Source organism: Micropterus salmoides, unplaced genomic scaffold, assembly GCF_014851395.1.
Source record: "Micropterus salmoides isolate LMB-PRFRI ecotype aquatic unplaced genomic scaffold, ASM1485139v1 Ms_hic_scaffold_7, whole genome shotgun sequence".
Taxonomy (NCBI): domain Eukaryota; kingdom Metazoa; phylum Chordata; class Actinopteri; order Centrarchiformes; family Centrarchidae; genus Micropterus; species Micropterus salmoides.
This window is the reverse complement of record NW_024044459.1, coordinates 17702574-17729530: the sequence shown is the minus strand read 5'-3', so window position 1 is coordinate 17729530 and position 26957 is coordinate 17702574. Positions and strand designations below refer to the sequence as shown.

The 26957-nt window shown below is 39.0% G+C and overlaps 3 protein-coding genes across 6 annotated transcripts in view; 1 reads left to right on the top strand and 2 right to left on the bottom strand.

Moving 5' to 3' along the window:
• Positions 1-231: 231 nt before the first annotated feature.
• snap29 (synaptosome associated protein 29) lies at positions 232-6629 on the bottom strand. Of its 2 annotated transcripts, XR_005442523.1 has the most exons (7): positions 6508-6629; positions 5438-5674; positions 3495-3688; positions 2448-2533; positions 2268-2366; positions 1057-1418; positions 232-951 (listed from the first exon to the last, which is right to left on the bottom strand). XR_005442523.1 is itself a non-coding variant. In XM_038704349.1 (6 exons), the coding sequence occupies exons 2-6, from the start codon at positions 5672-5674 to the stop codon at positions 1258-1260; spliced, it is 777 nt and encodes a 258-aa protein (XP_038560277.1). In that variant the 5' UTR covers positions 6508-6629; the 3' UTR covers positions 232-1257. The 2 variants fall into 2 exon arrangements, 1 of the variants encoding a protein (XP_038560277.1); XM_038704349.1 differs by having other exon boundaries at positions 232-1418.
• A 110-nt stretch (positions 6630-6739) lies between these two features.
• The window catches only part of pi4kab (phosphatidylinositol 4-kinase, catalytic, alpha b), a 33153-nt gene continuing 12935 nt past the window's right edge, over positions 6740-26957 (top strand). The window contains exons 1-39 of one of the 2 annotated variants that reach the window (XM_038704344.1): positions 6740-6975; positions 8046-8162; positions 8750-8843; positions 9236-9324; positions 9414-9486; positions 9579-9841; positions 10201-10267; positions 10847-10995; positions 11103-11168; positions 11289-11385; positions 11510-11701; positions 11833-11933; positions 12198-12327; positions 13477-13606; positions 13712-13807; positions 13928-14111; positions 14765-14868; positions 15181-15349; positions 15441-15491; positions 19505-19613; positions 20140-20276; positions 20364-20497; positions 20594-20676; positions 20761-20831; positions 20963-21087; positions 21572-21653; positions 21835-21918; positions 22170-22259; positions 22580-22699; positions 23968-23982; positions 24123-24215; positions 24307-24463; positions 24573-24700; positions 24820-24978; positions 25545-25696; positions 25810-25917; positions 26012-26139; positions 26497-26655; positions 26842-26921. In XM_038704344.1, coding sequence (XP_038560272.1) covers positions 6877-6975; positions 8046-8162; positions 8750-8843; positions 9236-9324; positions 9414-9486; positions 9579-9841; positions 10201-10267; positions 10847-10995; positions 11103-11168; positions 11289-11385; positions 11510-11701; positions 11833-11933; positions 12198-12327; positions 13477-13606; positions 13712-13807; positions 13928-14111; positions 14765-14868; positions 15181-15349; positions 15441-15491; positions 19505-19613; positions 20140-20276; positions 20364-20497; positions 20594-20676; positions 20761-20831; positions 20963-21087; positions 21572-21653; positions 21835-21918; positions 22170-22259; positions 22580-22699; positions 23968-23982; positions 24123-24215; positions 24307-24463; positions 24573-24700; positions 24820-24978; positions 25545-25696; positions 25810-25917; positions 26012-26139; positions 26497-26655; positions 26842-26921 — 4485 coding nt within the window. In that variant the 5' untranslated portion in view covers positions 6740-6876. The remainder of the gene's footprint in view (positions 6976-8045; positions 8163-8749; positions 8844-9235; positions 9325-9413; positions 9487-9578; positions 9842-10200; positions 10268-10846; positions 10996-11102; positions 11169-11288; positions 11386-11509; positions 11702-11832; positions 11934-12197; positions 12328-13476; positions 13607-13711; positions 13808-13927; positions 14112-14764; positions 14869-15180; positions 15350-15440; positions 15492-19504; positions 19614-20139; positions 20277-20363; positions 20498-20593; positions 20677-20760; positions 20832-20962; positions 21088-21571; positions 21654-21834; positions 21919-22169; positions 22260-22579; positions 22700-23967; positions 23983-24122; positions 24216-24306; positions 24464-24572; positions 24701-24819; positions 24979-25544; positions 25697-25809; positions 25918-26011; positions 26140-26496; positions 26656-26841; positions 26922-26957) is intronic. The other variant, XM_038704345.1, reaches the window with a different exon arrangement.
• Positions 16060-19233, bottom strand: serpind1 (serpin peptidase inhibitor, clade D (heparin cofactor), member 1). Of its 2 annotated transcripts, XM_038704346.1 has the most exons (7): positions 19081-19233; positions 18657-18924; positions 17681-18324; positions 17370-17518; positions 17122-17246; positions 16822-16966; positions 16460-16651 (listed from the first exon to the last, which is right to left on the bottom strand). In XM_038704346.1, the coding sequence occupies exons 2-7, from the start codon at positions 18914-18916 to the stop codon at positions 16460-16462; spliced, it is 1515 nt and encodes a 504-aa protein (XP_038560274.1). In that variant the 5' UTR covers positions 18917-18924; positions 19081-19233. The 2 variants fall into 2 exon arrangements, with proteins under 2 accessions (XP_038560276.1, XP_038560274.1); XM_038704348.1 differs by lacking the exon at positions 19081-19233 and having other exon boundaries at positions 16060-16651; positions 18657-18916.

Genomic DNA, 26957 nt, shown 5'->3' with positions numbered 1-26957 from the left:
ACCTATTCTACTTTCATCTGAAAATATCACAACACACTACATATATCACAGTGCATAAAAAATTATACTGTACAGTCAGGTACCGTTAATAATTCATTTGATTTCATATGTTAACAGTGCCATCTTTCTGCTGAAGCTCATCCAAATTCCACCCTAGAAATGTGGCGTCACCTTGTGGTGCTTTTGACTTCCTGCTCCATTTTAAAAGAAACACAATTTATAAAACACAACTCCCCTTATAAATGTTTTTATTGGGTATGTGGTTTTGATTACAATGCATGATATACATGGCAAGAATTAAACCTTGTGACTGCAAGTCATTTATTTTCTTATTTCTGACTGTTTTAGTGGAATAACCTTTTGTTTTAGTTTAACTTAAAAATGGTTCATCTACTCATACATATATCCCAGAGAAAACATGTATGACTACAGTTAATGGGATATTCCTTCAGTTTTTATATTCACGGCGAGCTTGTTCACATTATTTGTGCTGTACAATAATTCACTGAATCACATTCTGTCACATTTATATAAAGCTAGGGAAAGCACTGAATTACATGAACATATTTTAAACTAAAAGTAGAGAGTCTACGATACATAAAAATAACATGTAAGGCAAAAGTGACTTGAGCTTGAAGTGTCCATGAATTAAGAGTTAGCAATAACATATGAATCACATACACAAAACATTTCACTTTCAGACAGATCTGTCAAGACCTTCTCCTTTTGCTGAATTCTTAATCAATTAACAATACTCTTGCCCATTAGTCAAACTATTCATCTGTTTTACCTGAATGATGAACAAATTAGTAGCCACTTGTACATCTCTGGCAATAGAGAAAAACTGATCAAACTGTAATCATCCATACCAATGCAAATTCAATGGACTACTTTCAGACAGATGTGCAGTGGAGCATGATGAAGGACCTGGACAGAGACAGTCCCTTGCATCTAATACACACAAGAAATAGAGTCTTTAGCACACAAATCAATGAAATGGCAGAAGGAATTTTGACACAAACTTGGATTGATGGGTAAATCTGAAACATAAATTACCTCTCAGTCATTCAAGAAGAAAATAATACGGATAAAAAAAAGTCTTCACTTGCATATCTGCCAGCGTTATATGTTCCAATCCATAAAAAAAAAAAAAGAAAATCAGACATTGTTCTACAGAGGCCAGGATGGAGAGCAAAGTGACAGGATGGCCTGTTGCCGTCTTTTGTCTCTGTAAAGTGAGCAAGGTAAGTGTTTGTTTTATTTGAGGTTTTTAATCTGTTGGTTTGTGTTGTGGATCTTGAGATCCATCTTGTCCACTTTATTCAGCAGAGAATCAAGGGAGTCGTCCTGGTTGTCAATCTCAGACTGGAGACCAAGTCCAAGGTTCTTCAGTCTGCTCAAGCCATCGCACATCTCATCTAGGTAATTCACACACAAAGACATCTGATACTAGTTAAACTGTGGATTGGCAGACAATACTTAAAGGGATTGTTTAAAAAAAAAAAAAAAAAAGATGAATATACAGTACACCACTATTCATAGTTTTTAAGTGACGTCACATTCCAAGGAAAAAGCTCCCTTGGAGGGCAAAAAAGACGTTATTTTCTGCTGCCTACCAACCAATAAGCAAGTGATACACTGTTACTTTGAGTTTGTTACTAAAATGCTGCATGGTTGTTGTGCTTTCGGATTTAATAATCGAGGAAGAGAGAAGCCTGAGCTGTGTTAGGTGAGGGATTCCCAAGAATGTAAAAGTAAACATTACCGCAGTTGAGCGGCGGCAGGGACCTGGCGGTTTTTAATGGTAGAAATGTGGCAGCGGATGCTGTAACGTTATATGGATCGGATATACCAAACAGTTTGTGTTCATATCTTTCTTTTTCTTAAGTTGAAAGGTGATCCAAATAAAATTTGCTTTTGCGGCATCTCTACGGGGGAGTCGCGGTGTTGGTCTGTTGTTTTGCCCTCCAGGTCACCGTGCATGTCACGTGACTGAAAACTATGAATTAGATTCCCCAATGGATAATTTATGGTTATAAATTTCAAAGAATAAAAAATGTCATTGTAATGGTATTTTGATGTAGGGTTAAGTGTAGTGAATTACGTCTATTTTGTTATACAGAATTACAAAAATGAATTACAATATTTAGCAAAATTAATAGAATTATCATTTAACATTACCAAAAGCTTGGATGTCATCTCCTTGAGCCATTCTTGTGACTGCATTATAATCAAGTAGAAAAACAAAAGAATTAAATGTTTTTTACCTAAATTTTTGTCGAGGGTCTGGTGAGCCTCTCTGAGGTGTCTATTCTGAGGGTATCCGTTCTGTGAGCTGTCGTCTATTGATGCAGAAGCTCCAAATCCTGGAACATGGAAATGAGAAATGGTAACAGCCTGTTTGTGTTATGGTTATGTCATATTAAGGTTATTGTGTACACCCTTACCTCCTGTTTCCAACTTTCTTAGGTTAGGGTGGCTGGCTTGGTACTTATCTTCATGTTCTCTGCTGCTGGACAAGGCATTCTGTAATCTGAGCAATCAGATAACTGTTGTTTAACCATTTAGTGAAGGACAGTCAATGACGAGAAGCTGGTAATTGCATACACATTTTACGCTAGCATTAAGGCCTTTGCACACCAAGGGCCGGATTTCCTAACACCCCGAATAAAGAGTACAAAAGTGTGTGTGCATTCTAAAATATTGCATATGTTATAATATAATACCTGTTATGGGCGATTAACTAAGAATTATTGTGTAAATTACAACAGGTGCAAACACAATGGAGGTGGCAGTAGTTGGCTTTTTGGCTTGTAGGATCACACTGCATGTAGTAAATAAATGTATTTGCATGTTACCCTCCCATTACTTTAATGGATGCAAAAGTAGTAAATGAACAATAGGTGCTAACTTGCACTTTTGAAACACGTCATTCTCCGTGCACACCGTTAGTAGATCACCTTACATGTTAATTTGCTGGTGATATCAAGTTTGCACTCGTTTTTACCTTTACTCACGCAAACCTTTAATAAATCCAGCCCCAAGTCTGTATTTTTCGTAGCTTTTTTGAAAATTCACAATTTGAAACACAATGGCATCGTCAAGCAGTGAGAATGATTTTGTGGACAACTCGTCTGCAAGCAGAGTGTCCATTACCTTCTGAAAATATGTTAAAGCTGGGAAATAGAATATTTTGATGTAGTTCCTTGATATTGTGCCTGTAATTATAGTTAACAGAAGACTTTTGGTGCATTCATAAAATATTTAATCCAAAGTAGTGGTGGGTGATTAAGTCTCTTCTTCAAAAACTCTTCAAAATTTTTGTGGCTCTAATGGTCAACCAGGACACTTGAGTAATATCTATACATCTCCCAACTCTATTTTAATCTGGTTTAAACCATTACGTATTTCCAACACAGGTCGGAGGTACATTGTCTAAAGCACATCAACAATTGACATTTTGTCCAGCTTGAAATTTGTGTCATCTTAAGTACCTGTCACTGGCTTGGTAAGCCTTTGGCTGCTCAGGTGGTGGCTTTGTTTCTGGCTTGCCCTTGAAGTAATTGACAAGGCCGCCCCACACACTCTTGATACCGTTTATGTGCCTCTGGCTGGTCTTCAGGTCCTGATCCATGTTGTCCAACATCTTGTCTGTCCTCTTCAGAACCTCGCCCTGTCGCATCAGCTCCTACAAAGACAGAAAGAGAGAGAGAGAAACCTGTCAAAACAAAAAACACAATCACCCTAAAAACCTAAAAAAAGAATTATGCCATAAATGCCACATACGACTAAATACACAGATGATGAATTAGTCAAAAGCAGGACAGAAATGTTGAAACACAGTAACAGTAAACTTAAAATGGCTGTACTAAAATGATTAAATTTGATATTAAAAAGTGGCATATATCCTGCAATTGGAACAACAGACTGATTACTCCTGTTTATTAAAATAGAGACAATCTAAATCCCTATAATTATAGGGGTGTAAATTCTAATTTGGGGAAACTATTAATGTAGTATATTAAATACAAGAATATTGTCCTATCTGATAGAAAGCAACATGCTAACATAAAATGACAGACCACGTATTTAGTTTCCATATTCTAATCCTAAATGTTGTCACTTTTCAGATTGTCAATGGAAGGGTATTGGAGGCAAAGGATTTTAATGGAATAAATGTAAATGACTAGAAAATTAGTGTGCTGTAAAAACTGGACAAAAAAGAAACATCTTTTCAAACAATATCACAGGGTTCATCAATGCTGAAATATATCTCCAATACTTTATAACATGTCTTTTTTATGCTGATGACCTATTACTGCGATCACAAACAGAACAGGGAATACAAGACTGTTTGAACATTCTCCATGATTACTGTGAAAATTGGGCAATCAGATAAAACTAAAATTATCAAATTTAAACAAAAGCGAGATAATAATTGTTTAAAATTTTGGGAGAGACAACAATGAGTCATACAACCTGACTATCACTGCTTCAGGACATTTTGCCAAGGCTCTAAGTGCATTGGCAGATCAAGCTTGTAGAGCTTATTACAGTACAAGAAATTCCTATTCAAATTCAAATTGAGTTCTGTAAAAACATACTGGGGGTCCACAGGAAATATCCAAACCACGGGCACAGAGCAGAGCTGGGCCTATTCTCAGTGGGTACTTAAAATTGCAAAAGCTATCTGAGCCCATTTAAAAATACCTGGAATGGAACATATTCATATGTCAAAGTGATGCTATGAAAATAACTCCCAATTCACAAATAAACAAAGATAATAAAATAAAGAATTATATTATTTATATAGAATTTCAATTAGCCCAATATTTAACCCACATAAAACATCCCTTAAAAAGACTAACCCTAACTACATATAGACTTCGTGACCATAAACTCGCTATGGAAACTAGTTGTCATAAGAGAGGATTGTTTGAAAGAACAAAGAGAATTTGTAGCCATTGTGGAACAGGAGAAGCTGAGACAGAAATTCATTTTCTCACAGGTTGTCCAAAATATAAGGACATTAGAGAAGATTTCTTCCTTCAGAAAATCCAAGACTTTCTAACCCTTCCAAAATACAGACCAATTCAAACACTTCTGGGAGAAGAAAGCTCTACATTAGAAGCAAGACACTTGTATTTGTAAGATACTTTTTTTCTTTAATTTAATTTTAATTATTTACTATTTATATTCTATTGTCTATATGTGACATTGTACTTTATTAAAATGTTTGATGCAAAACATCATCTACTAAAGAAAAAAAATTAACACAGAGAGAGAGAGAGAGAGAGAGAGAGAGAGAGAGAGAGAGAGAGAGAGAGAGAGAGAGAGAGAGAGAGAGAGACTACAAAAATGTTTTTGTTGATTGTCACCCTCTCAGAGACAAAGAAATTATTTGTGGGCCAGGGTAACACTGATTAGTTTAACATACCTCTGCAGTTTCCACACCCATCTTCTCTGACTGATAGATGAGGCCGAGGGAACGGTGACTACTGTCCACAGCAGACTGAGCTGTGCGCATCACTTCCTGCTGGAGGTACCTCTGCCTCCTTTCTGCATCACTCATCCCACTGTCACTGGGGTCGTCATCAAACCCCCGATTTTTAGGCTTAAAATCTTCCTCATCGTCATCATCTGCAAACGGGTTGTGGGATTTAGGGTAGGCCATCTGTGGAGCAGACACACAGTGTTTTGATAAAACAATCTTAACTTTTCCAGAGCTTTCAACCGTATCTCATGATCTCAATCATTGTCAAGGAGTTTTCTTTCCAGCTGTACAGTGGGGATTTTGAAATGGGAACAATCTAATAAATAACTTTACTGATTTATTGATCAAACATTCCAAAAACAGCATTGCAAATGTAAAGACTTGCTTTTCGTCATTTCATATGGTTATAAATGAAAAAGTATGCAGTACGGGACGCTGCTCTGAGTAGTAAGGTCAAACATTTTACCATACTAACTTATCTATAAAGTTTTGGCCTCTGGTTTATCTGGTTAACGTTAGCTACTCAGTTCATAGAAAATAATACAGAAGCCAATTCTATAGATAATGCTTAGTTGTATCCCTACAATAAACAATTTTAAAGATTGAGTAACGTTAGTAACGTTATCCCAACTTTGCGAAAAATTAATTCAAGATTGTTCACTTCAGCTTACGCTAGCTACTTTACAAAGTCCACACAATAAAAGAAGTTTTGAGCACCGAAGAAAGTCTGTCAAAATGTTTCACACTAAGAATCTGCTAAAACGTCTTCTGCATTGTATTAACGGAATGTAATGAACTAAGATCACTGCTTCAATAGCTATGGTTTCAAGTTTTAAAGCTAGCTAAAGGGTGTTGGCTAGCTAGTCATACCCAACCTAATTTACGTGGATTGACAGATATATAACCATATAACCACACCCACAAGCCCTGTGCCAACATTAGCGTTTCCTTCTCGAAGAATTGATGACATTTAACTGTAAATATCATTTGTACGATCAACTTAACAGACAAACCTTTGACCGTGGACAGTGTAGAGTGTAGAGCTGCTGCTCTATCAGCTGACCGTTAGCAACACAACACTTCCTATCACGTTTGGTGACGTTGGCGCGTGCTGTTCCTGCGCAACAAAAACGCGCACTGTGATACAGAAGTCACTTGTTAAAGAAAGTTAAATAAATATCATACTAGACGACGCCGTGTCTTGTTTTACCTGTTAGTTAAAACAGTATTTGTATGGTTAAATACAAAGCTACGTAAAGGTAGATAGTAAGCTGTCGTTGGGATTGTCCCTGCTACGTTGCCGTACTGCGGGTTTGCCAGCTGCCGCTGTTTGGCAGTTTCCTCTCATTGCCGAGCTGGTTCCATGTAGATTAGAAGTAAACATGTCTGTTATGGGAGGTGGTACGAGGGGTTTTTATTTCAACACAGTCCTGTCGCTGGCACGCTCTTTAGCTACCCACCGTCCTGCACCGGTCGAAAAGGTGAGGAAGGAGAAAGCCGAGTGAGCTCCAAAAGACACATTTGTGTTAATTAGCCAACGTTAAGCAACAGGGTTGTTCAGGGTGTAGCTCCGCTTCCGCACAGACTGGCTTTATTTTGACCACTGACCTCGCAGCCAAGCTAACATTTGGCAGTTGTGTGCGCGCTTGTTACTTTAGTTATGAATCAGTGGAGCGGGGTCTTCTCGGCGGTGTTTCTCCTGTAACTGAATAGAAGATGAGAGCAATGCAGAAGAAAGTGGCGTCGCTGCTGTTGTGGTGCCTGTGACTGCATCATACAGGCAGTGTAGTCAGGCTTGATCAGCGCTGCAGACAAACAGGTTTACACACTGAAGAGCGAGTGTTCGTGGCATGTTCTGCTTATTTTAATAGACAATAACAAACTTGTTGCAAGGGAGGGTTAGTCAAAATTAAACGACTTTTGTTCCGCCAATACTGGAAGGTCAGTGAGTTTGGGAGAGCTGCATTGGGAAGATCGATATTTAGAATTGGTGGAATCTAATAAAATATACAGGAATATATCGAAGCAATCATCAATACACTTCCACCGAGTACTTGTATTTTATGGAGCATATAGATTATATTTGTATGGTACAGTTTCAATGTGTATGTTGAGGGAATTAATTATAGTGAAGCAGTTGTCTTGCACTGTATCAAATATATGTTGTTATAATGGGCAGCAACATAATAGATTATGGTTCCCACCTTGATAGTAACATACAGTAAACTTTATTTATCTCTAATAAGGAAATAGGCAGGTAAGGTAAGAACAGAATACAGACAAGTAGGAAAAAAATGTACAAATAACAAAAAATCTAATTTAGAAAGATATACGGTAGGTAACCCTAGACCAGTGTGCATAAATGTAATGCACGTGTAAAACCAATTGTGCAATTTCCTGATATTCCTTGCATTACTTTAGCAAAAATCAATATTCTAACATGCAGTCACACTCAAACAGGCCTTTTAATGCAAACCGAAACAATATCATTTTAAATCGTTATGTTTTCAAAGCTGTAACTACAGACAGACATCTCTTTGTGCTCCTTCAGGTCCAGAAGCTACAATGTATGTGTCCAGTGGAAGTCCGCGGTGTGTTCACTCTAGATGTGCGTCGCAGAGATGCTGTTATTGCGCTGGCTGTGTTTCTGGTGGAATCTGGCTTACAGGTGGGTGGCAGTCAGTAAAATGTTTGGGTTGTTGAGCGTTTTTAACACAGTGGGTGCATTTCATCATCATGTTTTGAGGTAAGACCTTTAGGTGGTCTTGGCAGTTAATGGAAAATATGGTGGATTTAAGATCCAAACATTACATAAGTGAACATTGCATAGAGACGCAGTGGCATGATACACTTAGAAATAATAATTGTATTAGTACTATTAGTCTGCATTTGCCACCATCATCTCACAGGACTCTACATATATCACCATGATAAGCTTATTTTCATAATCTGATTAAGTTGGCGATTAGACATGCAGTGGACCATGTAAGCCTCTAACCTCATCACACTGACACACGAAGTGGAAAGCTTCCAAGCCATCTGATTATGCAGAGATGGTAGCTTCACTTTTCAGTGTTTAAGTAATGTTTGATATATGATTCTTTGACCCAGATTTTACTCTTTGTCAGAATTAACAATACCTTTAAAAAAACATAATTGTTTATCTATCCATGCTTGTTGGCCGAACAAACGTGCCCTTCTGTGCCTACAAGTGCAGTTGTTTGTGGTGTGTAATGATTTGCTTTGCTCTGCAAGCACAAAGACATGCTTGTTTCCTACTTGCTGAGCCTATTGAGAGGGCTACCACGGGTCCAATGGATCGAAGAAAGCTTGGGAAAGAAAGGAAAGGGTAAGAACAATCCTCTTACAGTGGCACCTTTTGTTTTGCAATGACCTCTGTTTACCTGCTGTAACAGTGCAGTTGTATCTGAAGTAATTCTTATTTATTGTTCAATACTGTCGCAAGACATATTGAGACAGTATTGATATCCATTCATACTGTGTCATGAGACACCAGCTTGTACTTCTCAAAAGAAAAATTGTGTTGGCCAGATATGACATTGGAACAACATACTGTGAACTACAGTTTGTCTGTTCCACTAGTTAATCTTTTGTTGTACAGCATTTAAAGTTTGATAACCTTTTAAAATTTTGATATAACCAGCCTGACATTATTTTTCATGCTGCACACGTATGTGGCATTTAACTGTATTTGTGTTTCTGTCATTTTCTGCTCTTCAGAATTTCTCCCGGTTGCAGAAAACTTCAGCTTCTGTCTAGTGACTCTTTTGGCAGATGTGGCTCAGAGGGACCCAGACTCCCGTCAAGAGGTCATTAAAAAGTGGTGATAAGATATTATTCTTACATTAGGGTGCATTGCAGTTGAGTGCTAAGTTAGTGTTTCTACTTTCCCCTCCAGATCTTGAACAGTATAATGGAGGTCATGCAGGTATTCCAGGACATGTGCCAAACACCGGATAATCATGATAAAGGTACACACACGCACACACACACACACACACAGGCAACAAAGTGCAAAACACCAGTCCTTCAAAAAGCCTCATAAATGCTCTTTTGGCTCTAGTCTACCTGTGCAGGTATATTGTCCCTAGCCTGTTCGGCATGACTCGAGCATTTGGCCGCTACAGCAACACGGACGAAGCCCTGTTGTCTAAGTTGTTCCCCAAAGATTCGCCCCAGGCCCGCTGCGTCACAGAGGAAACAGAAGGAGTGCGGCGCAGGTCCTTCAATGACTTTCGTTCTATCCTGCCATCCTCACTGCTTACAGTGTGCCAAAGTGACTCTCTGCGCAGATACACCGGGACCAACCTGGATTCCTCTGCACAGGTGTGTGTATAGTGCTGGTTGGATTCAAGACATAGAATATTCTTCCATGCTTTGTGCTTTAATTTAAATAAAAAGTAAATGAGCGAGAAAGTCCTTTTCTTTGAGACTTTGTTATGTTTGTGGGGTGGCAGTGGTGCAATGGATAAGACTATGCCTTTGGTGTGAGAGACCCGGGTTCAATCCCCCACTGTGACCCATCCACCATTGTGTCCCTGAGCAAGACATTTAACCCCTAGTTGCTCCAGAGGCGTGTGACCTCTGACATGTATAGCAATTGTAAGTCCATTTGGATAAAAGCGTCAGCTAAATGAACAAATGTAAATGTTTGGTTACCGTTTAAAATGTGCTGTCTCATGTAGGTCTGTACAGATCCAGGAGGCCACTCACCCTGCTCTCCTACAGCCCCTAGCCCGCATTACTTTGAAGGTAAAACTCAAGAAACATAAGCTGCTTTGATTAAATTTGTGTTTGCCAATGTGAATCTGGATTCTGTCAACTCATCCCGTCTTATCATTGCCAGCCGAAAAGATGATCAGTTATTGCAGTTTTCTTTTCATAAAGTAGTCTGTGGTGCTAAGGCCTGTGTGTGCTTTATGACAATTAAAATCATTTGTATACCTATTTAGCCAACTAAATATAAACTCATATCTCACTCTTTATATTGGTCCTACATCTCACTCCAGATTGTCAAATAAACTGTTAATAAACTTTTTTGTAATTACTGTACAGTAATCTTACTGAGAAACTGCTGTCCCCTGTCCCATGCCAGCAGTGTTTTTAGTGATAATCCATCCATCATTTTTCCTGCTGCTCATATTGGTTTGGACTCTGTAGTCATGCTGTTAAAAGGGTTAGCAGAGCAGTCAGATTGTTGTAAGTGGCCAAACCTATATCTGATTTAGATATTTCCACTTCAGCTTCATTTGACTTTGAATTTCAGCTTGTTTTCAGAATCAAAGCCAGTTCATCACATGTCTTTTGTGTCTCTGCTCTCCTTCATTTCAGGTGCCTACCCGCCAGACAGCAGCTCAGTAGATCCTGACTACTATTTCTCTACAGTCAGCTCCAGTTTCTCAATGTCTCCTCTCTTCTTGGGAGCAGGAGACAACGAGGTGGAGGTGCCTATTGATCTGCTCCGACAGCTCCTTGGCATGGTACAGTAGCCCACTATCTGTTTACCAAGATATTGCCTCTGTTGGCTTCCATCCTGAATGCGTATTTTGCGACTTTACCAGTGATGGTATGTATTGTTAATTTACAGGTGAAGAAGTTTGTTTCCGAGTCTTTTTTGGAAACACTGAATGCCACTATGACAGAAGTTACAGAGGTACATAAAATAACCACTCTCTGTACAAAAGAAAATGTGAACAGTAAATTCAAAGTTAAAATTCTGCCATTATCAGTTAAATAATCGTCTCTGTCATTGTCTCTTCTGTTTGTTGTTAAGTCTAATCCTGGAATCAACCTCTGTTACAAAACCTTCAGTGACCCGCTCTATGTGTGTGTGTTCAAAATGCTGAGGGACACACTATACTACATGAAAGGTAAAGCATCATAAATAGCTTATTTATTATGCATTAAAGCCTGCATTAAATTGCTACTGTTGTATTTTGTAGTCCATTAGGGAGACTGCTTGACAAATGTTCATGCTCTCTGCATCTTTCTCAGCCCTGCAGCCAGCATTTGTACGGGAAGTGCACGACTTTGTACTGGAACAGTTTAGCAGCAGTCAATCAGAGTTGCAGCGAATACTTCATGACACGAGCGGGCTGCTGGGTGAACAGAGTCCCCTCAAACTCCGTTGCCAAGCCAATGCTGCCTGCGTGGATCTCATGGTGTGGGCCGTCAAAGATGAGCAAGGTAATCAATTGCTGCAGAGTGTGAGCAGAGCATTGTGTTGAGATGTTATAATCAGAGGGATACTGGATATGTTTTCATTTATTTTGGTTGCATCACTTTTTCTTCCTGGTGCGTTTTTTTTTTTTTTTCAGGAGCTGAGAATTTGTGCACCAAACTGTCAGAGAAGCTGCAGTCGAAAACCTCTAGTAAAGTCATCATTGCTCACATGCCCCTGCTCATCTGTTGCCTACAGGTATAATGCTACAAGGTAGAAAGAGCACCAAGATATTTGCTCAGCTAGAAGTGAAATATATCAAAATGCACTAGATCATCAGATTCTGTCTAGAAACTTACTTCACTAAAAGTGAGCATCAGGTATCCTGATGGTTCAGGTTGGTAAGGGACATGCTTGTCTGGTTTTGAAGCTGACCCAGACCTGTGTTTCATGTCATGAAGTTCTATTATTTATTAGGTATTCATTTTTAATTTTCTCTTATTGTTTCCTTTTCTGTTTCAGGGCCTGGGGCGTCTGTGTGAGAGGTTTCCTGTAGTTGCTCACTCTGCCACAACCTCTCTCAGGGATTTCCTGGTGGTTCCTTCCCCTGTTCTTATAAAACTTTACAAGTATCACAGCCAGTACAACACAGGTAAATATACTTATTTATATATTTTATTTGTAAGGAGTTATGTACAATATTTAACTTAAATGTTACCATTTGATGTATTGTACCATAGTTCGCCTACAGCTAATTTTCCTCTGTAGTCCCTCAGTAGTCACAATTAAAACAGTATACACATAAGTTAACTGGACAAACAAGGCAAGACCCATAAAACACACACACATAGTACATCACACACACACACTAGTACATCTTATACAAACACACTATGTTGTCAGCAACAAATTAAAAGCAGATATTTGTGTACAAAGCAAAACCAATAAAATGCAGTTAATAGTTACAGAGTTGAGTGGCTGTTAGCAGGCTTTTCAATATATAATACTAATAATTTAATATACTAATTACTTACTAAGACTGAAAACTCCGTTATTTTACAGCATTATGATTTTATTATGTAAAATACTTAAGCTCATAATAAGGATATTGTTCTTAAGGGTATTTATGCCAATAAACATTGTTCTAATTTAATTTTTGATACTGTTAAGTCCTCACAGATTCATGGCAGTACCAGTTCCTATAAGTCAGATGAGGTATATCTGTAAATCCTGATTAAAAGCAAAGGAGTGAGTCTGACACTGGCTATACAATGGCTGATGTTTTGAAATGTAATATTTAACTAATCCAAATTGATATTTCACAGTTAACACAAAAACAAAATATAACATTTTCCTAAAACTTTGAGTTTATCTACGATACACCCAGAAGGAACTTACTTATCCCAAATATAGCACAAATAATCAGATCCAGAACTAAATTGGACAAGAGTGCTGTGGCTGATGATACCGTGACAAATATACGTCAGTAACAGTGTCATTGTCACATTAAGCTCACATCCACTATTGATCTGAACAGTGTGTTTATTGATGAGCAGCTACAAAAACAGACAAATGGAAATGCAATTCAAGTTACTGATTTTTTTTCTGTGTTGTCCTCCACTGTGTAGTACTTTTTCATAGATTAAATGCTAATTTAACATGCTCTGAATTTTAGATTTAGCACTACAATCAGCCTTTTTCTTTTCTGTGTAGGATCATATAATGTTTTAAAAATTTTTTTTGTATTGATGATTAACTTCGATTCTGTCTTTGCTGTTATCATTCAATAATTTTTTTTAAGGCACAGGAGAAATTAGGATAAATGTGACCAATGAGCACTCTCAGTCCACCTTCAACGTCCTGTCAAACAGGAAAGACCAGCCGTCGATGTATGAGCAGCTCAGAGACATTTCCATTGACAATATATGCAGGTCAGACAAAAACAGGTGGCATAGCTGTGATTAGAAAATACAATTTATTATTATTTTTTTTTAACTTCCATTGTTAAGCTCTGTGTTGTATCTCTTATGTATCAGATGTCTGAAAGCTGGTCTGACCATGGATAATGTGATAGTGGAGGCCTTTCTGGCCAGTCTGTCCAACCGCCTATACATTTCACAGGAGAATGACAAGTGAGCCACATTTCTGGTTGGAAAAGCAAGCTACAGTGTGGCTTGTTTTCATCCTGAATGTTTTCAAGTCCTAACACTGATGATTAGCTACTCTAAAAATAAAACTTGTCTTTCTGCCAGGGATGCCCATCTGATCCCAGATCACACCATTCGAGCGCTGGGCCACATTGCAGTGGCTCTGAGAGACACTCCTAAAGTCATGGAGCACATCTTACAAATCCTTCAGCAAAAGTTCTGCCAGCCTCCGTCACAGCTGGATGTGCTTATCATCGACCAGCTTGGCTGCATGGTCATTACAGGAAATGTGAGTTGAAAGAGACAATGAAAAGACATTTTTAGTGAATCATGCCTCCATTATTGTATACATTTATGCCTAAAAAGAGATATTGGGGAAGTACATAACGACCAGGGGATCATTCATAAGTGTAAAGCATTGGTATAGTAGGAGAGGGTGTGCAGATTTATTTGATAACTGTGTTATATTCAATGAATTTGTATTACTATTGCTTAAATAGAAGCAGCGTAACTCTTTTTTTCTGGCAGGCTGCAATTACTGGAAACCTGCTGGCTGCTGTTTACTTGCTCAGTACATTGTGCATAAAGAATAGGTTCTAGTATTCTAGTCAACGCCCCCATTGGTGTGTAATGGCATGTTTTAGACCACAAGTGTACCCAGAATGCAATAGACTACAATTAACAAAGAACTGGAAAAGGATCTGACCTTATACAGCAGATACAGATCACTTACAAAATGCTTTCCAGTGTCCTGATACAGACCTTACCTATTTGCTCATCCCTAATAATGGGATTTTTGATTTTGAGAAAATTGTAAATGTAATATATACCAAGTAAGAAACAAATTAAGCAACAAATATGAAATAAAAGCATTTTATGATCTATCTTGAGTTTAACTGATTAGTACCTGTGCAGTCTTACTTCTGTCTGTCTGTCTTGTAGCAATACATCTATCAGGAGGTGTGGAACCTGTTCCAGCAGATCAGTGTGAAGGCCAGTTCAGTGGTCTACTCTGCTACCAAAGACTACAGAGATCAAGGTTACAGGTCAGCACCTGCTCTCACTCTGTTCACAGAAGTACTAGTCGCACAAGGGTACTGTTGTTGTATACAGTAGAAGCAGGAAATGTAGTTGGGAAAATATTTATAATTGTTGCTCTTTGCTCACTGCTGCTAAGTGGTCAGCAGTAGTAGACAATAATAGTAATGTACATTCCCCTGATGTGTGTTGTGTGTGTGTGTGTGTGTGTGTGTGTGTGTGTGTGTGTGTAAAATCTCTTGTTGGTCTTGTGTACTGCACATGTGTTTCTACATTGAGTTTGACTGTTGTCTCAATCTGTGCTGTCTTTCCACCCCAAGACACTGCTCTCTGGCAGTGATAAATGCGCTGGCCAACATTGCAGCCAACCTGCAGGGGGAGCCACTCGTGGACGAACTCATGGTGAACCTTTTAGAACTGTTTGTCCAGCTGGGCCTGGAAGGAAAGAGAGCCAGCGAGAGGGCCTCAGATAAGGGACCAGCACTGAAGGTACGTGCTTTAACGCGTAAACATTTAAACACAACAGGAAATTGATAACAGCAGTGTTGGTAAGTTGGTAAGGGCTCTTTATCTCCCGTAGGCATCAGGTAGTGCTGGAAATCTCGGAGTCCTCATTCCAGTGATTGCTGTGGTGAGTATGTGATGTCTGCAAAAACAGCTGCCCTTTTGAAGACAGTTCCCATTTATTTAAGATGAGAATTTGTGTTAGAATACCCAAATAGAGCACATTTAAATGATCAACACAAGTATTTGATTGTGTCAGATGAGTCAGAGTGGTTAGTTAGCATTTAACTCTATAAACAAATATTTACCGTTCGCTGCAGTACAAACATCTGTGTCACCAGTTCACTGCTGAATGTTGTTACTATCATACAACCTAGTTTTTCTTAAGATATATTATTATATAGCATTATTACTAATTGCTATTAACTTAGCTACTAGTTAACTAGCTGTTAACTATTAATCGTAAATTGTCCTACAATTGTGTACCAATTAGTAGTGTTTTCGTCGTCGTATTGAGGTAATAATAGTTTTTAATAATTTTACATAGTTTGAAGTAATCGCTTAATAATTATAATATTGTGTTATAATTATATATTCATTACAATGAATTCATAATAAGATAAGATACATGTCTTTCATGAAAATGCTCCCCAAATAATAAAATTAATGTAACACTTGTCTGACAGAAACTTGTCTAGTATTGTTATATAATATTTTATTATCCCCTTTCCTGTGGTATCCGTGTTTCCATAGTCTTTCTGCAATTATTACAGTACGACATTAGGGTAATGACAGTTATATAATGTCAGGTTTAAGATAAAACATTAACAGACAGAAAACAAGCCTAAATACTCTCAGCAGACTCACAACACTTTGAGAAACATGCGGGAGAAGTTTGAATTTTCTGTAAGAGACTACATACACATAAAGACTCATTACTTGATGTTACATTTACATATTGTACTAATAGATGTAACTGCCTATTAAAACAACAACTCCAGCTATTAAAATCAGGAATGTTTTAGCTGGAAGTTGAAACCAACATGGACTTTGTAGGGAATAGATTAGCTGTTTAGAAGGGCTTTGTGGTCAAGTTTAGCTCTGTGAAGGATTGACCACCCGGCCCATGAACACAAGACAGTCTGTGCGGTGCTCGTAGATCAGAAAGAGGAAGGGCTGGTCCACAGTGAAGCGGATCTGAGAGGAGAGGGGCATGAAGCCCACCTGGGTCAGAGCAGCGGCCTCTGTCCCCTCTTCATTCACAGTGATGGTTCCCTGGTGCTTCAGCTGTGGAGGTTAAAAGGCCATCATTACTTTGAAATAGTTTGTAGGAATTATTGATTGCAGTAGAAAAGATGTCCAGGTGACTAAATGACCAACAACCCTTTCTTTCATTTTTGATGTTCAATTATTATAATTTTTTTTATAAAATGACTGACTGATTTAGTCCTACTCACCCAGTTCATAGCAACCTTTTCAGAAGTCATTCCAGAGAAATCTCCACTCTCCTGGAACAAGTCAGTGAGGCCCATCTCCTTCAAATTTTCAATCAAGTCATAGTTCTGCTCCAATTTAAATCGAGGTAACACCACCTCCCGAGTCCTGAAGGGACGCATAGAAAAGTTTTATCTTGGTATAGCTTTTAAATCTCCATTAGATCTAAATCTTTTCAGCATTTTAATCCATTAACAATAAAGGAGTTGCCACTGGAAAACATTTCTTGCTGTTTATTAGTTTTTTAGGAGAATGCTGCTGACCTGTTTGTCATGTTTTTGAGCCACCTGTTGACAACAGTGGGAGAGATCTCCTGCTCCAAGGTCCTCATGCCAGTGATCTTTCTGGGCAAGGCAATGAGCATACTGATCTGTCCTGTGTATGGGAGCTGAAAATAAAAAAGAGCTTACATTATTATGCAGCTCAGTTGACTTGTTTATGGGTCGATTGAAAGAGCGTTCCACTCGTCAGAAGCCAATTTACGTTTTCAAACGAATGTGAGGCCACACACCTGTAGGATGTCACACTCCAGTTCGTGGTCGGCAGCAGCCAGGTAGTTCCCCTTGTTGGTCATCATTGGCACACGTACATTTGTCTTTTCATTAACTCGGAAGTTGCGATAGTGAGTCATTTCTTTGGGGAATTTTTGTTCCCATGTACCTTTTTTATTCAAACACAAAGTCAAAGACTCATATGTTAACATTGTGATTCAAATAATTAAACAAAGCTGCTGTAATTTAACTTTCCCAAATTCTGCAACATTGAAATCATACGCATCAATTGAAAGTAGGTGGAGGCACGTGTGTCTCTACTTTCACTCACCTTTGAAGTACAGGTAGTTGAGCAGCATCAGCGCCATATTTGGGTCCACACTCTTGAGCGGTTCCTTGATCAGCCCTTTGGTCAGTTTTAGGATGCGACGGTTGGCCTTTTCCAGAAAGGCAGGGTCCCTGAAGTCCACCGACTGTGGCTCTGCAAAATAATAAGCCTTTGTCTCTGCACGGAAAGCTTCTTTCACTGAGACATCCTTCTTTACGTAGACATCGTTTACAGAGCGCAACGTGTAACCAAAGTTCCTCCTGAAGAGCCTGTGCGTCAGTTTCCTGAAGAGCTTGTGCACTGTCGTGTTGTCATAGTGATGGCTAGCATTGACAAACTCTGCGAATCTTAGAGCTTTGTAGATCTGATCATGGGTTCCAGGTCCTGCCCCTAAAGACATCATCCCCATAGCGATGGAGATCCCAGCAGGTGCCAGCAGGATGTTGTCAGTCTGATTGACATCGTTACGAATACTTCGATAAAGGTTAAAACCGAAATGGGCATTAACTGTGTTGAGCCGTTGAAGGCGGGACCGACCGTGGAATAGCCGTAAGAGTTTGGCACGGCGAATCTTTGGGTCGGAGGGTTCGGCAAAGATGTCAATGTCTGGGGCAGGTGTGGCAATCTCATCTATCTCATCCCCTTCACTGAAAAATATCAAACTCATCATCCAGCCATTAACAAGTAAAATCACTGTTTGCATTATACAGTAGTTACTGATTTTTAACATTTTATAGACACACTGTTATTTACACAGTTTATGTACACTTAGGCATATAGATATTCCCAGCAATGAATAGGGAAAATAAAGATTTGGAAACTGAGTTGGCGTCAGTTAATGTGTCTTTTACCTATGGTCTTTTACCTATGGCCCATCATATTCAAGTCCTTTCTTTCACTGTATTACGTCATTACTTCCCCAATTTCTTTTCTCAGCTTTTTGTTTTTGATATACTCCACTACAACAGTTAATACTCACATGTAGTCGTCACTGCCCGCAGCCAGAATCTTATCAAAATCAATGTAATCTTCATCCTCAAAGCCATCAAAAACGAGGTCATTGGTGACAGTGTTTTCTTTGTGAAATGCCAAAGGGATGGCCTCTACATCCACTGCCCCCCCTTCAAAGCCTCTGGGGTCTGGTTGAGGGTCAGTAAAGTGAGAGCCGAGGTCTTTGATACCAGCCAGAGATGGACTGACAAGCAGGCAGGCCACAGAGATGACTGTGATGACCCACATCCTAAAGGCTGAGGCAGAAGGAATGGGCATATAATTAATAATATTATTGACATTTAGTAGATTTGATTGAATTTAGCAATGAAATCATGTCTTCATTGGCTAAAAATACAAAATATTTTAAATTCTCTTAGTAGCAGTGTCTAACAGTCTGTAACATGTCTTACCTTTACTGTGTGCTGGCGGGAATTGCTGTGTTGCGTCTGTTTGTAGGACTAGGAGCAGAGAATTGAATACAAAACTGAACTTTGATGTGGGCTCCTCCTGAACAAATAGACCAGATCAAACAGAACAAAAAGTGCTGTGACCGACTAAAGTCTTTAACTCTTCACAATTCAGGTTATCTGCTAATAACATTTTATATTAATTAACTATTAAGGGGCTAGTAGTCTTGTAAGAGATAGTTTGCTGTTTGTTTATATTATTTGTATGTCTTTATTTTATCCAGTGTGCAGCATATCCAAAAAGATTTTATCTATTTGTATTTGAAGGAGTTTCTATTTTACCATTCCTTTCCCTCACAACAAAATGTGATAATTTGTGTAATGGATCATTAATCCCTTTTCCTGTGGCCATTCTTCAAACTCACAGTTGACCAGGCGACTCCCACCAATCAAAGAGGCAAAGCCCCGTCTCCAGAAGCTGTTCAGGGACTTCTGGTTGTACTCTGTGGTCATGGGTTTTGCTGTGGAAGGATCAGGTGAGCAAGGGATGAACTGATTTTAGTATGCTACATGTTTAGTAGAAAGTAGAAGAAACTTTTGCACTATAGCACATAAAATGAATGGGAGCTGATATTTAAAGGTGCAAATTTTGGTAGTCAGTAGCTTTGCTGCATTACAAACTTTCTTCCCTGTTCAGTGTTGAAGTTTTGCGAGTTTCAAAACATCAAGGCCCACTGCCTTCATTTGTAGGTCCTATTTTCTCAGAGTTGTTTGTCCAGGCTATGGCAAGAGAAGTTACAATACGTTGTTGTGGTAAATGCACCTTTAAATAATTACGGAGATTTATTTTATACCAAAAGGTTAGCGATTCCTAGAAATGTTTTGGTTCATTAAATAAGATGGAGATGGATGTTGATTTTTTTTCTATCCTCAGTATCAACACAGCTATGTTCACAGGTCTAAATGATTAATTCAGATTACAGATATGAGCATACCAACATCAGTGTCAGTCATTACAGTCCAGTGCTCCCTCATTTCTGGATATATATTTTGTCTTTTCAGGGCTTTGGCCAGAAGAGTGGTATGAAGGTGTGTGTGAGATTGCCACCAAGTCTCCTCTTCTCACCTTTCCCAGTGGGGAACCCCTTCGCTCCGAACTGCAATACAACTCTGCCCTGAAAAATGATACAGTCACGCCGGTACAGTGTTCAAAATCTAGTAAGGTTGTGAAAATACTTCTTAAAAGTCCAGGAATAATCTTTAAATTATTTATTTCTGTTTTTCAGGCAGAGTTGAGCGAACTGCGGGCAACCATCAGCAATCTCCTTGACCCACCTCCTGAAGTATCTGCCCTCATTAACAAGCTAGACTTTGCCATGTCCACGTACCTGCTCTCAGTCTACAGACTAGAATACATGAGGTCAGCTCCTTTACACTTTACATTGTTAATTATTTGTATATTATGAGGTCAGATTACAAAACTGTAATTTCTGTCTTTCCTACTGCACTTTTTCAGGATGCTGCGATCGAACGATCCCGACAGGTTCCAGGTCATGTTTCGATACTTTGAAGACAAAGCCATCCAGAAAGACAAATCTGGTGAGGGTTTTACACCTCTTCACCTCTGGCCATTCTTTTACTCATGCTGATTATTTTCTAAAATTCATGTTTTTTTCTTCACAGGCATGATGCTGTGTATTATATGTGTTGGCGATAAGGTGTTTGATGTCTTCCTCCAAATGATGGCTGAGAAGGTTAGGTAGCATGGTTTCTTCTAAAATTTGGGATGATGGTAAACAATTTCAAAAGCCTTAGACGTCTTGTTGACCATATGTCTTATTCTTCAATATCAATAAATACCAAAGTATATTTCTCATGTTTTTAGCCCAAGACCAAAGCGCACGAGGAGGAATTGGAGCGTCATGCCCAATTCTTATTGGTCAACTTTAACCACACTCACAAGAGGATCCGCAGAGTGGCTGACAAATACCTCTCTGGTTTGGCTGAGACGTGAGTGTAAATGATTCAAGAACCTCGTCAGCCTAAATTTTTCCCTGTCATATTTCAAAGTGTGAGGCATGCCTCCCTTGAGGGGCTCCAAACAGTTTCAGGGGAGGCTCAGTGAATGGAAGTAAAACAATATTACATTACTTATTGCATTAGTTATCAAAAGGAGATCACATAGAATAGCCTACATGTGTGTAGGCTATTCAGCCCTCAGTCAGAAACTAATAAATGCCTCAGGAAAAATCTTTTTAAATACTATTTGGTGTAGTCAGAAGTTATGTCAAACAGCAATATTAGGCTATTTTGGCTCAAATGTTGAGGGTCTTGGGATCAGACATAATCATGATCCCATATGCATCCAGGAATTGAGCGAACTTACCAAGTAAACAGGGTGCCGTTTCCGTAACTTTGTATGAGGCAGTCTCAGACTTTGAAAACCGTATTAAACAGTATTATTCCTGTTTGTCTTATATGTTACTTCTACTAGTTTCCCCCATCTGCTTTGGAGCGGTCGTGTGTTGAAGACCATGTTGGACATCTTGCAGACACTCTCTCTGTCATTAAGTGCTGTAAGTATCAGTGGAGGGCAGGTGTGAACAACACAGCCCCAGGTTGTTAGTTTGAATCCCTATAGAGAACAAGAACATCTAGGGGTGGGAAATAAAATTGTATTGTATCTCTTTTGGTGCAGTGTATAGATATGTGCAACTATATGTTTCGGTTGCAAAAATATCTTCTCTGTTTATTTAGGACATCCACAAGGATCAACCATACTATGACATTCCAGACACCCCCTACAGGATAACTGTTCCTGATACATATGAGGCCCGAGAGGTGAGTTTGAACTGTTAGTACACTTATGACCACTAGAGGACAGCACAGTATTTGTTTTAAAGACAGAAGTGGCCTTTTTTCTTACTCCATTCTTTTTGGATTGTTAAATCTGTTCATCAGTTAAATAATCCTTAGTTTTGGTTTTTATGTGATGTTTTACAAATTACATTTTATTGACATTAACTGTCTTACAACACTTATGTTCTTTATTTCATAAATTATTGTATCCTGGTTTCCTCATCTCCTTGTAGAGCATAGTGAAGGACTTTGCTGCTCGCTGTGGTGAGATCCTGAAAGAGGCAATGAAATGGGCCCCTTCAGTCACAAAGTCCCACCTACAGGTGAATTTCTATACCTTTATGTTTCCTCATAGTAGAGATCTCTTCTTTGACATCATAAATATCTACAAAACTGGGGAGTTGGAGATGGTTAACACACACTCAATTAAAGGAGTGCATTTAATTGTAACTACTGCTTACTTTTAGTTAAGAAAAAACCAACAAAAGTGGCTGCACTGAAAGCAAGTATAAGAAAAGTCATCATTGTATATTTTGACTATAGAGGATATTTGTCATTGTTGTTCCATTATTGCTTTTCTTTTCCCCCCTTTCTGTATTTTGGTCCATTCCTATATCTTACCTGAATGTCATGTCTTGTGCAGGAGTACTTGAACAAACATCAGAACTGGGTCTCAGGACTGTCCCAGCATACTGGCCTGGCCATGGCCACAGAGAGCATATTGCACTTTGCAGGCTACAACAGACAGAGTACTACGCTTGGCGTGAGTCACACACACACACACATGCTGGTATCCCTGCAGGTTTGCACACAAACCCTTTCCCAGATTAAAGGCAGGTTGAATTTAGACAAATTTACACATCCCAAATTAATGATGTGGTCATAATCTGAGCTACCTGTCACATTTTAGTATTCAAAGACTGCAGAACAAGTGTCAGGCTGTCCCACTCAACATAGTGGATTGTGTGAAACATTGTTTAGACATCATAAAAAACCACAACACAAGCCCTTTTAGAGCATTGAGGATGCAATAAGTTATTGTGTGCTACCACTTGTTGATTTGATGCTTATTAACATTTGTCCAACATGTCTAACACGTTAACAAATGTGCTTTTTAGTTGCTTTGTCAAAGTCTTTGCAGTTTTGTTTACACTGAGCAGAAGTGTCTTGTATCCTTCATGCAAATATGTTTTATTATTTTTTTCTTTATGTATTCTTGCTCTGTAAACACTGGGAATCTACAAATGGGTGACAATTTAAAGGAAAAACCAAACTCAACATAAAGTGCCAGTACCAGAACAGCTTCACTGCTCCTTGCCAAGTCTGTGGAACTCTGTTGGAGGGATGAACAAGATGTTCCCTCATTTATATACCACCTTTAGTTAATCAGGTCCTCTCATTGAAATCAGGATCTCTTGCAAGAGACCTGAGTGCAGCAGATAGAAAGAAAGAAGAAAGAAAGAAAGAAAGAAAGAAAGAACCAGAGCCAGAGCCAGACATAACAAAAGGACATAATAGCACCAGAGTCAGTCACAGATCACTAAATAGATTTGAAGATAAATATATATATAATTTGGTGTTATGGTGGTGGAGAGCGTTGTCTTACACGTTTGTCGTTTTTCACAAGTTTTCAGTGAGACCTGGTGCATGGAAGCTTCTGCATTTGAAATGTTTCTCCACTCTCTTTATTCAGGTGTTTCCTTTAATCAGTCCCCTGTCTGTAGTTGTTTACAGCCCTATATGTCCATGTGTGCGTGCTTACTAGTCTGTGTGATATTATTTTGCTTGCTATGCATTTCCTATGTGTTCTGGATCAAGCGTTCTGCTATATCTGTCTTTTCATTTGCTTCATTTGTTGTATTTTATCTTTATTAAACTGCACCGAACTGCCTACCTGGTTGCTTGCCTGGTTTACGGATTTGCTGGTTGCCTGGTTACTTACCTGCAATGGACGGGTGGGTTGGTTGGCTGGTTGCCCATTTGGCTAACTGGTTATGCTGGTGCTGTCCTCCACCATGTGGCCAACCGTAGGCTGCTTTCCCTCAGGTTGGTCTAAACACTAAATTCAGAGAGACAGGTTTCAGGCATGATACCTTTAGGATATCCAGAAGTGTTACGTATATTACTTTCCTAGCTTGCGACTGTGTCCTGGCCCTAAGCGGCTCCGAAACTGTGTTGTTCATTAGACCACCCAGCTGACAGAGAGACCAGCGTGTGTGAAGAAGGACTACTCCAACTTCATGGCATCACTAAACCTGCGGAACCGCTACACAGGAGAGGTGAAGTCTTAATATTATAAAGATTGGTGTGACTTTCCTGGACTTTCTGCATACAGTATGATTAATACTTGTCTGTTTATGTGCTGTCCAGGTGGCTGGTATGATCCAGTTCTCAGAGGCGACTCACAGCCAGTCAGACCTCAGCAAGATGATGATCCATCAGATGACCAGCGCTCTGGACAGAAAAGACCCAGAGGGCTTCACCCAGGTCATGTTCAAGATGGCCGCCCTGCTCATAACTACCAAAAGTGAGCAGCTCTGCTTCATTTGATTTTATATTTATCATCTTTCAGCAATAGTGCTGTTTTTTTTCATACAATTCAGTTATGGTAAATTTCAATATTTTTTTTCTTTCAGACTGCGATCCTCAGCTCCTGCACCATCTGTGTTGGTCTCCTCTGAAGATGTTTACAGAACATGGCATGGAAACTGCTATTGCCTGCTGGGAATGGCTCCTGGCTGCACACAACGGTGTGGAAGTGCCAGTATGTTTATTTATCCTTTTCATGAAATCATATGAATAATTAGTTACATGAATGTGTGTCTTGGTCAAGATATATTGTATAATAGATTCATTCTTATCTTCTCTTTTCTGTCTGCCTAGTTCATGCGTGAGATGGCAGGAGCTTGGCAGATGACAGTAGAGCTGAAGATGGGTTTGTTTTCTGAGGCCAAGGTAGAGGCCGGCCCCCTGGCTGTCTCAGAGGAGAGTCAACCTGCACCATGTGCACCTGATGTCATCCCTCACTTCCTCTGGATAGAGGTCAGTGACACACAGACATAAACTTATTTGGTTTCTTGTCCTCTCTGTTGCTAGCTTGTACTTTCTGGTTGTTTTAAGTTGTTTTAAACTTCAGTATCCAAAGTTCACTGAACTTGATGTCAGTAAAATACACACAGCATGCTCATGTTCACCAATCCACTGGTCTTTAATGCAGTGACGCTACTCTAAAGGTGCATACTGTAGGAACATTAGCAAATCTCTTAAACATGAAACATTTAAATTTGTTACATTGTCTGCTAACAGTCTGCTTGCTTGATGTTGTTTAGGAGACAGTTATCATTTTATTCTGTTTTGGTTTATCACTTTCTGTGGGTGGAGATTTAATTATGGAGATTACCCACTTTTTGGACAGTTAAAAAAATTAATTTTTTGGGGGATGAAACTTGAAGAGTTTACCATTTTGCTGCATGTCTGTCTGCATTTCACCTAGAACGTTTCTATAATGTTCATGTATTTTTCATAAAATTGAGTTGAACTCATTATTTTGAAGGTATAAGGGTTGGAAACTATCACCTCTTTATTCCTTTTTTCTGTTCTCCCTCCAGTTTCTTGTGCAGAGGTTTGAGATAGCTAAGTACAGCAGTGCTGACCAAGTGGAGATTTTCACCGCCATTTTGCAGAGATCTCTGTCTCTGAGCGTCGGAGGACCCAAAAGTAGCCTAAACCGACATGTTGCTGCCATTGGACCAAGATTCAGGTACCGTGTTTCATTATTACAACAGGAAATTAGTTTAATCTTAAATGTTGTAATTGTCAGCTGCAATAATTACTGAATCCTAAACTTCATAAGACTATTGTGCTTCATTCCAGACTGCTGACTTTGGGTCTGACTCTTCTGCATGCTGATGTTGTGACAAATTCCACCATCAGAAATGTGCTTAGAGAGAAGATCTATTCCACAGCTTTTGACTACTTCAGGTAGAAAAAATTCAATTGTGTTTGGTTGGCAAAAAGAAAACTCTTGTGTGTTATTTAAAATTGTCCCTTTTTTGCCATCTCTGTCTTTGTGTAGTGTCGCTCCCAAATTTCCAACTCAGGCAGATAAGAGGCTGAGAGAAGACATCAGTATAATGATCAAGTTCTATGCCAGCCTGCAGTCTGACAAGAAGTATCTGGCTGCCAGCCAGCTGGTTCCCCCAGGTACAGCACTGAGAAAAATAAAATTTAAATATAAATGTAAAATTGAACTTTTACTATACACTCCAGGGTAGTGTAGTGATAACTTCACTGTTTTGATTGTTTAGAAGGCCCAGGTTACAGATTAGGGAGTGGTTCAAAATATCTTCTAGAAGGACGTCAAAATGTAAAATGTAGTCTAAAATACCCTCAGAGAGCTTTTTGAGAAGTGAAGAAGCAGATTTTCCCCTATTACTCCCTTAAATCCTTATCATGATAATTTCCTAAATAAAGTTGGTATCTGGGCCTTTACATTTGAATTTTCTTGATAGGTGGATAATTGATTTGCATGATAGATTAATTCAATTTTTCTTTGAGTAGATCCCCAAGACATGTCTGTGAACAGCTTGTCTGTAGTGACAGTCACGGATAGCCGGAGCAGTCTTGATGCCGCTGTGGGCCAGAGGCAGCAGGTTGGTCAGGGATGGATCAACACCTACCCTCTGTCCTCTGGGATGTCCACCATATCCAAGAAATCAGGTAAAACACACAGGATGTTAAACTTAAGTGAGCTATGCTGGAACACACCATGTGCTGCTAAGATGATCACAATGAAACTTTACTTCTACCTGCTTCTTATTCACAGGTGAAATAAGTATTTTTAAGTAATATAATATTTCCAGATATTACATATTACTGATGTGTTGCTGTCCTGCACTGTTTCAGGACTATCTAAAAAAAGCAACAGAGGCTCTCAGCTTCACAAGTACTACATGAAACGCCGGACTCTTTTACTGGCTTTACTGGTATTTACACTTTCTCAACCACTATTTATATTCACA

Excerpts from the sequence above, each read along its gene's own strand:
- snap29 (XM_038704349.1), bottom strand. The coding sequence starts at position 5,674 with ATGGCCTACCCTAAATCCCACAACCCGTTTGCAGATGATGACGATGAG. Across the intron at positions 3,689-5,437 it reads TGGGTGTGGAAACTGCAGAG|GAGCTGATGCGACAGGGCGA; the intron begins GTATGTTAAACT and ends CTGTCTTTGTAG. Across the intron at positions 1,419-2,267 it reads GACCCTCGACAAAAATTTAG|ATGAGATGTGCGATGGCTTG; the intron begins GTAAAAAACATT and ends TGAATTACCTAG.
- serpind1 (XM_038704346.1), bottom strand. The coding sequence starts at position 18,916 with ATGTGGGTCATCACAGTCATCTCTGTGGCCTGCCTGCTTGTCAGTCCA. Across the intron at positions 16,967-17,121 it reads CTCAAAAACATGACAAACAG|GACTCGGGAGGTGGTGTTAC; the intron begins GTCAGCAGCATT and ends GCGTCCCTTCAG. Across the intron at positions 16,652-16,821 it reads AAAAGGTTGCTATGAACTGG|CTGAAGCACCAGGGAACCAT; the intron begins GTGAGTAGGACT and ends TAACCTCCACAG.